At 40.3% G+C, this 11,739-nt stretch overlaps 1 protein-coding gene across 1 annotated transcript; it reads left to right on the plus strand.

The window, feature by feature from the left end:
* Nucleotides 1–1,406: 1,406 nt before the first annotated feature.
* Nucleotides 1,407–8,080, plus strand: ccr8.2 (chemokine (C-C motif) receptor 8.2). Its single transcript, XM_073485582.1, has 3 exons — nucleotides 1,407–1,462; nucleotides 4,955–5,038; nucleotides 5,402–8,080. Exons 1-3 carry the CDS (start codon nucleotides 1,446–1,448, stop codon nucleotides 6,489–6,491), a joined length of 1,191 nt encoding a protein of 396 aa, XP_073341683.1. The 5' UTR covers nucleotides 1,407–1,445; the 3' UTR covers nucleotides 6,492–8,080.
* The last annotated feature ends 3,659 nt before the right edge of the window (nucleotides 8,081–11,739 follow it).

The raw sequence follows: 11,739 nt of genomic DNA on the forward strand, positions 1-11,739 counted from the left end.
TGCTCAAGCCACACGACATCTTCTTTGCTGTGGTGACCGAGAGAGAAGGCAGGCTGCACAAGACAGTCAGGCCTTTGTGAGACTTTGTGTGAAGGTTGGGTGTTGGCCCAGTTTCTTGTTTCAGGTGTTCCACAATTAAGAGGCTCTTACAGAAAATGAAGCTTAGCGTTAGCTCACACAGGATAGGAAGTCATACACTACAGCTGTAACCAGCTGACAGCCTGCTGATTGAATCAACATTACCAATCAGTCTGACCCCAAATCACAGCTATTCTCTGTCACACACTGCTGCCACTTGACAGCTTGCCATCACCACCCCAGCATCCACCTTTTTATTGGGTAGAGTCCTATCAGAGCCTATGGTTAAAAACATTAGCGATTACACTCAAGATCTGCTGTTAGAATTTTTCTGCTTAATAAAAGTATGCTGTCAGTGTATTGCACTGTCAGGATGTTGTATTTACCAGAAGTGCTGCAGTGGTTTTCTGTCTCGCATTTTGAGTGCCTGCTTGTACACAGAGAGAAGTGTTGTACCTTTGCTTGACTCCAGCTAGTCATACAGTGTGTTAAGTCGGGGGATAACCATTGAATTCATATAAACGTTTGCTGCTGAAAATATTAGGCAATTTCTTATACCCTGATTGTATTTGGTTATTTGCATCACTTCTTTCCCTTGTTTGAAGCATAAGGTAGAGTTGAGGAGATATCTGACATATGAGACTACTTGGATGAGTTTCAGGCCGTCTTTCTCGGCAGCGTGTATTTATTTGAAAAGAAGTGTGCAGTGAGCAGTACTCTGTGTCATATGACAACAACCTCCCTGACTAACAGGCCAGTGTTTGGTCATTCGCACCTTCAGTTCTCCTACTGATTTATTCAAAATGATACGTAACACGTGGTAAGTTCTGTGGAATGCAATAGTCACATCTCAGTTTGAGCCTTAGATATTAGTCAAAATGTTATCTTGCAGAGAGAAAGTAATTTGCTTCCTATTCTCTCTGTTAAAACTGCTGCCAGTCTAGACCTCACCGGCTGCATCAGTAGTATCACTTCCTCAGAAAAGCACAAGCCTGCGTGCATAGTTCTGCAAGCCTCCAGTTGTGGGTGCCTGCTGGTCTGACCGGAGTCAGCCTGCAGCTATTAGAGCATGCAGATGTGGACCTGTGGTTCCGTGTATCCGCAGGCTCTGTGGCTCTTATATGAACGTTTCGCAAGCATCCTCAGGAAGTACTAAACCATCCTCTCTCATATGCACACCCGCAAGCCCCCTGAAGTTTGGTTAGGGGGTGGGAGTAACACTGTTTCGCAAGGTTGCACACTTTTACACCCTTTCTTTTGTAGTGTTAAAACCAACTCATTTCCTGTGTACTGCACATGATCAAATTGGATTCACCGTTGATCATTTCTTTGACTTGGCCATCCACCTGTGCGTCTCGTGATCCACAATGAACACCACTATCAGGTAAAGGTTTTTTTTTTTTTCTTCACTTTTACATACATGCTTTTAAGTGTCATATCCAACATGTCTATTTATGATAAATCTACAGCCCTTAACAACACAACTGACATTTCAATACTACTGTGTCAGAGTGAAAATAGAGACACAGGCATACTGAAAACAGAATGGTCACTGAAATTAGCTGTACAATTGTTAGTGGATGATGAGCTCAACAGGTTTTGAAAAGAATCGACTAACACTAACCTTACACAAGGACCAGTCATTTGTGTTTATGAGCAATACAATTCAAGCATATTGTAAGAAATCAGCTGACTGAGTGCTTTTATCGTACTTACTATATGACTTTTAAAGGCAGAGCGATGGTATTAATACTACATTCATACTTCAGTGACTTTGCCTTTTTAAAGAAAATCAGTAAAAGGGAGGTAAAAAAAAATACTTTCAGTAATGTTTGCTGTATTTGGATAGTTTAAAGTATTTGGATCCATATTAGATTTGATAAGTTTCAATGTTTTGAAAGTACTGAGGCAACAGATACAGTTCAGCATCTAACCAGAAGTAGAGTTCAGAGTGAATTTTTATAGAGATGCATAAATAACAGTGAGGGGTGTATATTAATACGCTAAGATAAAACGGTATTAACAGAGTAAAATGAATGCATTAAGATATACAGTATGCAGCGTGTGCAGCAGTTAAAGGCAGCTTATAGTCTCAGGGCATTTGTCCTGACTTATGCTTGTCCTGCTTTGGACCCATGGGACAGCAAATCTATGCTTGTGCACATTTATGTTTAAAATAGATCTGAAGGAAAGACTTATGATATTGTGTTCATCAGTCAATTCTACACGGACCACAACAGTACTGAGACATTATGGATTTTCATTATGTAAAGCTTGTTGTTAAAGGTGCACTATGTAGTTTTTGGGAAGACATTTTAACTAGAAAAGAAAGATCTTCATTGATTGATTTTTGTATGCCTAAACAAACTAAATAAGCAGACTATTTGTTTTCATGACTAAATAAACAAACTGAACTCAAGTTTGAGCTGACCTTCATATGTTTAAATTTGGCGGACCCTGCCACCTTTTTAGCTTCAAACAGTGTTCTGGGGACCTTATTTCCCTCTAAGAACAGCTTGTTTATTCAGTTATGGAAAAAATAATTTTCATGAGTTTGTATTATTACCTCATTGATATTGTAAATTCTAAGTTTGAATTTCTTCTCCAAAACTACATAGTGCCCCTTTAAATGCATAAACTCTACAAATGGATCAGGAGTTTACAGAGCTGCAGTAGATCCACCAGAGCATCTTTCAGTTGCAATTTGTAAAGTTCCATTCTGCAAAACATCTTTTGCTCGGACGTTTTTTTCTGTGGAAGGAGCACGGTAATGGATCTCGCTGTGTATTCCATTTAAATTTGAAGCGAACATTGCCATTTTTAAGAGAGCTTCCAAGTCCTGTAATTTGGCAACAACTCAGTTTGATGTCTTTTTATCTATGTGGATTGATTTCCTACTCTCATTAAAGCCCTTCTACATAGGGACAGATGTTGATGCAAACTAGCATCTGCTTTAAACACTTTAAAACTTGCACCGGGCAGCTGTCAGGGGTGCGGAAACTTTCTAAAGGTTGAAAATAAAAAAAAGCAATCAAAGCATTGTTATTACCATATTGTACATCATACATTTTGTTGCCTTATCCAGCATTGTCTTCTCTACTGAAGAAACACAGAGCAGGCAACGCCTCAGGACGACTCATCAGCACTGACTTGAAAAAAAAAGACATCTTCTGCTGTGACGACATCAGCTCAGTGCATCATTCGATCACTTTTAGACTTTCTTAGATATACAACCCGACACAAGTAAACCACCAACACTGTCTACAGATTGCTAGAACAACCTGCAGGCGTCTTTTTTCTGTGGCGACTTTGCACAATATACTAACTCTTCAGACACCAAATATACAAATAAACACCTGTGTACTGGTAAAAAAAAAAATAGACTATAAAAGCCTTAATAAGCTGCACCCTTACACATGTGCTGAAATATTTGTGTGATGTATGTTAGCCAAACAAAACAAACCACAAAGATTTGTAGATCTGACCACTAAACACAAAGAACGCTAACAAACTATTTTATGGAGTTGTCACGATTTTGGTTATTGATCAGTTATTTCCTGTTTTATTCTGGAGTTATATATCCTCTTGTGTCTTGTTATCACTTTCCACCTCCTGCTCACCTCTGTTCCCAGTGTGCTGTTTCCCTCCTGTGCTCCTCCCCAGTCTGATTTTGACATCATCCTCATGAGCACTGCACTGTTTCCAGTGTCTCTCCACCTGCACCTCATGCCCTGGTTAGTTTAGTTTGGACTGAAGCCTGTGTTGTTCCCTCACTCTTCGTTGGTTTGTCTGTTTTTGCTCCTGCATTTCCCTTCCGAATTCCTTGTGTTATTCCTTTGTACTTTGTTTTTGTTTTTTTGCTCTTAGACCTACTGTTCTGCTGCCTGCTTTTTTTGATGCTCACATTTCTGAATTTGGATTTTTGGACTTTCACATGTTTTAACCGTTAATAAAGTTTGCTTTTTGCTCCGTTACCCGCCTGCCTGTGTGACTTGCGTTTGGGTCCCTGTTTGCATATTTGTGACAGTGGTGGAAAGTGACAACAAGACACAAGAGGATGTATAACTACAAAACAGGAAATAACTAACCAATAACTAAAATCATGACAGGACTATGCTCATCAACACTGTGCATCAAAGCTGTGACAAACAGAGGGTTATAACTCATGTAAGCGAGCCCTTTGCCTTGAAGAACTGATTGTTTCTTGCTTCTGTTCATTCATAATATGCCTGATTGCTGTGGAGATTGACATACATATACGACATATAAAACATATCCCACTGTAGAAGACATACACTGATCAGCCACAACAACACTACCCGATGGCAGTGGCCCCCCAGCAAGACAATGTGCTCTGACACACTGCAAACACTGCTCAGGAACAGCTCGAGGAACATAATAAAGGGCCCAAGGTGTTGACCGGGCCTCCAAATTCCTTAGATCCCAATCTGATCGAGTATCTGTAAGATGTGCTGGAGCAGGCTGATCCATGGAGGCCCCACCCCCGCACATACAGGACCCAGAGGATCCACTATAAAACGCCCTGGTGCCAGATGCCACAGGACACCCTCAGAGGTCTTAAGTCCATGTCTTGACAGGTCAGAGCTGTTTTGGCTGCACATGGGGAACCTTCACAATATTGGGCAGGTGGTCATAATGTTATGCCTGATCGGTGTATGTGCTTACTATATGTTACCTAAACTTAAACAGCAGAAATTTTTAGAGGAATTCTTTAATGTGGATTCAGCTCTGTCATGAAAAACATGCAAACTGTGTCAGGGCTGCAGATAGGAATGTAAAACTGGACAGGGTGTGTGTAGTTTTTCTTTTTTCTTTTTTCTTCACAAAGTAGGTCATGTGTTTCAATGTTTTCCAGGCGGCTGACGATGGCCACCACCACCCCTTCTGTCGGTGCTTTCAGTGGCTTAAGTGTGAATACGCCCATAGAAGACATACCGAGGTAAGATGAAAGCTACAGCTGACTCACACAACACCTTTTCTTGTTCTTGCTGTCATAAAGTCAATGTGATGTATCTTTGTCTGTCTGTGCCTCGCTGGCGCCCACTGCCTCACTTCACTGCTCCTATCTTAGTGGAGGAATTTCACAACTGCATTCTTGTTGCTTGTTTGTTTTGACAGTGCAGCTTGTCTCAGTGAAAAGGTTTCATTTAGGAGGTTTTATTCCGCTCCTCACAGCTCGTACAGTTTGTTTTTAAAATATATCTTAATAATGATTGTTGTAGATTAAAAAAACAAAGAAATAAAAGGGACTTCATAATCGTTCATTTCCCTTTTCTGGTTTTGTTTCTCTGTTTTTCACCAGCTCTACAACAGAGTCCTTCATGGATGGCTTCACTCTAAACTTCACAGAATATTACTATGACTATGAAAGTTTAGAGGGCTACGGTCTCTGTCGGTATGAGCCTCACGGGGCCAGTTTTCTTCCAACCCTCTACTCCATCTTCTTCCTCATTGGCCTTCTGGGTAATTCTCTGGTCATCTGGGTCATTACTTGCGGGGCGAGACTCCGCAGCATGACCGACGTGTGCCTCCTCAACCTGGCTGTGGCTGACCTTCTCCTGGTGTGTTCCCTTCCCTTCCTCGCCCACCAAGCCCGCGATCAGTGGCTGTTCGGGGATGCTATGTGCAAAATCGTCCTGGGTGTTTATCAGATTGCTTTTTACTGCGGGATCTTCTTCATCAGTCTGATGAGCATCGACCGCTACTTGGCTGTAGTGCACGCTGTTTACGCTATGAGAGCACGGACAAGATTCTTTGGATTGATCGCAGCTGCTATTACATGGGTGGCTGGATTTTTGGCTTCTTTCCCTGACCTGGTCTTTCTCAGTGAGAAGAGCAGAGGTAATATAACTCATTGCTTCCCAGCATACCCCGGAGCTGATTCGGAGAATAGAGGTCTAGCCAACTCTCACTTCTGGAGGGTGTTCAGCCTTTTCAAAATGAACATTTTGGGTCTGTTCATCCCGTTTGTCATCATGGGCTTCTGCTACTCCCAGATCGTGTGGAGACTGCTGTACAGCCAGTCATCCAAGAAACAGGCCATCCGTTTAGTTCTCGTGGTGGTGGCTGTCTTCTTCTGCTGCTGGATACCCTACAACATCGCATCGTTCTTCAGCGCACTGGAGCTATTACAAGTCTATACCGAATGCGAGAGCAGCAAGGCCATCCGACTGGCTTTACAAGTCACCGAGGCCGTCGCCTACTCTCACAGCTGCCTCAACCCCATCCTGTATGTGTTTGTCGGGGAGAAGTTCAGGAGGCACCTGCTGAGATTGATAAACAGGACACCCTGCAGACTGTGCCGGGTGATAAAGGTCTACCTGCCCCAGGACAGAATCGGGTCGGCCTACTCTCAGACCACCAGTGTGGATGAGAGGAGCACGGCTGTGTGAAGTGGGGGAAGTGGTTATGGTGTGTTGATCTACCATCTCCACATTGAAGACATTTCCTGTTACGTCAGAAAGATTGAACCTTTGTAATTCTCACATCTAGTAGAATATTTTGGTGAACAAATGTACAGTGGAATTGTGCAGTGAATATATTTTAGATACTTGAGATTTTTATTTTTTCTAAAAGAGATTGTATCTGCTCCGGCAATTTTAGGTCAGTTATTGTTTTGAATTTAATTTTGTTTCCCCTTTTTTTGATCACGTGTGTGATTGAGAGTGAGAAACTGTGTCACCTACAACAGCTGTCAGCAACGTCAGCATCACAGGCGTCAGCAGCCTCATTTTATCATCAGCTGCCAAAAGAAACTTAGACACCGAACATCTCCTCACCTTCAATAAGGGGAAACAGCTTTACGCAACTTTCATTTGCACATGATGACCAATCGTCCAACTGCATCCGTTTTGCGTAGAACAAAGTGTTGCATAGCATAAAGCTTCCAGTGCACCTGACAACCTTTGTTCTGCAGGCTTCATAGCATCCGTAGCAGCAGATTTGCACCTAATCTCATCCTCACTGAAACCACAACCTTAAGAGGAAGTACATAAGCGAGTCGTCAGTTTCGCCTTTGCAGTCTGTGTGCACAAATGAGCATTTGACTGTCAAATTTTGAAAGCATTCTGCTGCATTTCATCAAAAAAGTTCTGAGGCGAAGTTTTGAGGAGAACAATGTGATGAATTTATGTATGAATTATACTTGTGGACTAATGATTTACTTTGACTTGTTGTATTACATGCCAGTTTTTATATTGATTCAGTTTTGCACTTTCGTAAAGTTGGGTGACTCTAGACAGTCTTAAACTTAAAGCAACATTATGTTACTTTTTCACCTTAAAACAACAGCTTCAACATTATTGTGATGGTACAGTGTCTTTTAATAAGGTGAATGGTGTCTCTGTCTCAGCCACTCCGCCCCCCATCACTTGATTCTGCACTATGTAACTTCAGTGAGAGGGAAGGATCACAGCGTTACATACATGTTTACTTCAACATACAACTTTTCAACACATAACATTGTTATGGCTGAATGAGTTTTGTTTGTAGTTAGCAGATGCATTACATTTGACAAGTTGTGCTTTAAAAAGATCAAAATTTAATCCTGACACTTAAGTAGTTTCTAGTGGGTCAAGGTGCATACACACCAAATCATGATACCACAAGATAGTGTCTTTTATTAGAGCCTCCCTGTCTGGTATATGCTCATGTATTTTCAACTCCATTTGTAATGCAGGCTTGAACATTATCTTTTGCTGAATTACATCATATGTATGACATTTCCTGTCATGATATTATCAGTGGTATTGCAGTATCTTATACTGATTTGTTATTCTTATCATGTTTTTCTACTCGATTGTATTTTATTCTATTGTCAAGTTGTGATTTGAAATATATTTTTGTTGTTACTGCTTTTAAAGTCACAGCAACCATGCTGATATACAGTGTCTGGATGCAGCAACACAAGCAGATATTTTTGTAATACTGTTGTCATGTGAAATGTGAAAATGTATCATATTAAGTCCCTGCCTTCTTTCAATAAAATACCCAAAATATGTGATAAATTCTTTGTTTGTTTTCTGTTCACTGATGTGTTCTGATGTTTTATTGCATGGTCCTCGTTGTCTTTATGTGGATTATATTTTCGTCCCCTATTTAATTTTTCTTAGCATTGTCATCAGTAGTAGAGGGGGCACTGATTCTGCTACATCCTGGTGACACCCACTTCCTTAGCCTCAGTCATGACAGTGTGCTTGTCATGATTAGAAATCAAACAATCCACTGAGTCCGCTCATCTGTTTGGAGTAATTCCTCCCTAGAAACCTGGATGGGTTAATGTAAGAGGCCTGATCATCTGAACATTGAACAACGGGCTCCAGTGGTGACTTGTGAGATGAGATGCTGTTCACTGCACAGAAGTGTCTCTGATCTGTACGGTAGATGATGTTAAACAGCAGGAAGGGTGCACTTTAGGCACATGTAGGTTGCAGGCTCTCAAAGAAGCATCTGGTCCATGGAGAAAGACTTGATATCAACGCAGCTTCTCAACACCTCTCTTATCATGTTGGTTCATCTGTGTGAGGTGGCAGGGTGCGAGAAAATATCAAATCCTTCAGAATAAAAACAAAGTTAAAAAAATACAATCATAAAGCAAGAAAAAAAAATACAACAAATCCCATCATTGTAAGTGCTATATCGTAGGCAACTGGACACGTCCTACGATATAGCACTTAGAATTACCATGACCTGGATGACCAGAGATCCTTCATCAATAAATCCCATCAGTTTGAGTTTGAATGAGTTTTAAGAATACATTTAAAAGAGGACACTGAGTGTGACTGTCTGAGATCCTCAGGCAACCAGTGAAGGGCAGCGAGGGTTGATGTGATGCTGTCAATTGTTTAAACTTGTTTAAAGCCTGGCAGCAGCATTTTGTGTGTTCTGTATATCATCTTTGGATAAAAGCATGGATCACCTTTTACTAGCTCTGCAGAAAAGAAGGAATGACTTGATCTTATTTAAATGTTTCAGTTGGACAGAGCAGGACTGCACTAATGAAGTAGTTACCTGAGCATCAAAACACCATTCTGAGTCAAAAATATATATATATATTTTTTACATTATTAGATAAGGCGTCCTGACTAGACGGTAGAGGCAACAAGGCAGGATATAATAAAAAAACACATTAGTAGTAGCAGACTCCATAAAGATGTACAGTTGTGTATCATCCATGTAGCAATTAAAATAATGTAATAATGTCAATAATGAAAATGAATTATGTCTATGCATGGATAGCATGTATATAGTAGTAGACCCCTGGGGGACCCCACGAAAGAGAGTAGCACAAGAAAGGAGGCATCTCCAAGGACAACAGGACAGAGCCTGTTGGTCGGATAAGAAATGGGCCAATCAAGAGAAACATCACTGATAACAACATAGTTTTTCAGACAGTCTATTCGGATATTGTGGTTCAACGATACTAAATGTAAAGACAATTGCCCAGTCATAAAATACAGTCATTAAGGATAACAAAAGCTAAAAGATGACTCTCATTGCAGTCCTCATTAGAGAGGGGAGGGTTAAGAGGACAGATCTTCATATCAGGCAAAACAGGTTTAAACAAAGCAAACAACAACAAGCAGATTTAAAAAATAAATAAATAAATAAATAAAGGGCAAATGTATCTCTGATCATGGAAAACCAAAAGCATTACCATTAGTTGAGTGCCTCTTGTATAATTACAGAAATTTCTGATAAGAAAGGAACCGTTGGATTCCCGAGAACTGCCTGCTTTGCAATTCTGCAATTAGTAAGACAGTAGAAAGTAATTTATCTAACTTGATTTGAATAATCATTCTTTCACTCTAAGGAAATTGTCAACACTTCTGAAACTAGACAATGAGAGGAGTTGAGGGACTTACCCTGCACTGTTAAGGGGACAGGACACTGTTTCAGCTTATATTCAAGCTTTTAAACAGACAGGATGACAGATTTGACTTGATGTGGTGCCCAAAGTGCAACGCCAGATTCCCAAAAAGGTGGGACACTGTGTAAAACGTAAATAAAAACAGAATGCAGTAATTTGCAAACAAACAAACAACGGTTTTCCCAAGTGTTATCAATGTAGCCATTGCAGTAAAACCCTTTATACTGTCACCTGTCGGATGGAAACTGGTTGGTTTCTGTTGTTTTCCAGAATGTGAGAGAATCCACCGATTGTTTCATGAGTGTGTGATCATCAACATTAAACACAACATCAGTTCGTCAGTGCCATCTAGTGGTCTTGCAGAACCTGACTGCACTGTAGGTTAAAATGGTTATCTGTTTGTTATCAGTGTGTATTCTTCGAAGAGAACTGAGAAGTCCTTTTTGCTAATTGAGGTAGGCGTAGATTACTCAATGTGTCTGCATTCAAGGCGTAGATTACTCAATGTGTCTGTCATTCAACTTTTCTCAGGGTTTCACTTGTTGAAACCATGAAAAAAAGTCAGACAGGGATTTCTGTGTATGAGTGAATGCTGAATTCAGTGGGTGAAGGAGACAGAAGCATGCCCAGAAGCTACCATAGATTAACTGTCACAATGGAGCACAGAAAGGTGACAAACAGAAAAACACTATGCATGCACCACCTTTACACTTAACAGCTCTTGCATGAGATTTTGATCACAGGATTGCGTGTAGAGATTGTACAGATATGTCCTGTGGTTTCATGCAAAACGTATGCTGCTTCTGCTACTAAGAAAAACAAAATGGATTTCACACCTCTTAAAGAGTTCTCTTTTTTTTCCTTTCTTCTCTTTTTTCCCAAACAAAGTTTGTACACAGTTAAAGCCACCTGCAGAGACACAGGTACTCTTGGTGAAAGGTACATTGGCAGATCAACTGTTAGTTATAGGTTAAAGTAAATAACACAACTCAGTATTGTCAGTATTTGAACAAGACTACAGTTTAACAATGACTTCCTCTGTGATTTCTTCTAACAAATCTCATACAAAAGGATGATAACATATCATGAAAGCATGAGAAAGAAGTGGATTAAAGACGTCGGGGAAATTGTTCTTTGCAATCACACAATGGTCTACTAATTCATGCACAGCAGCAACATCTGCAGAGGACAGATAAGATCAGCAACACCCCCTCTTTGGGTTTTTTTTATGGGTTATCACAGGTACATATCTTCACCATAGTAAACACATTCACTTTACAGTACACATCTTCTTGTTTTTTCATCTTATCTTGCTTTTCATTTTTGGGAACAGGATTTCCCCTCGTTAGTCTAAATATCAACTGTATCACGCGCACCTTTTATGCATGAGCGAAAGACCATGTGTGAAGCTGATGTTTTGCTTTTCTCACGGATTCTAGTTTGAAATGAAAACAATAAAATATTCAGTTTAAAGTTAGCCTTTGTGTCGCAGTAGTGAATCTGTTTATCATTCCCATTTTCATTAATTTTTAATAACTGCTGACTTGTTCAGGGTTTTTCCCCCTGCCTTCTACTCATGCCAGGAATACACTATCGTCTCGCCTTCTAGCCCTCAGAAGTTATGCGAAATGATGAATGAATAACAATAGTTTCTAGAATAACTACTGTACATTTTCATATGTGGGTGTATGTGTGTATCCTGTATGTGCACGCGGAGTGACACCAGTTAGTTGTTCCTTGTACGTTTAATGGCAAAATAACAGAGGACAAAA

Source organism: Pagrus major, chromosome 17, assembly GCF_040436345.1.
Source record: "Pagrus major chromosome 17, Pma_NU_1.0".
In the NCBI taxonomy this organism is placed as follows: domain Eukaryota; kingdom Metazoa; phylum Chordata; class Actinopteri; order Spariformes; family Sparidae; genus Pagrus; species Pagrus major.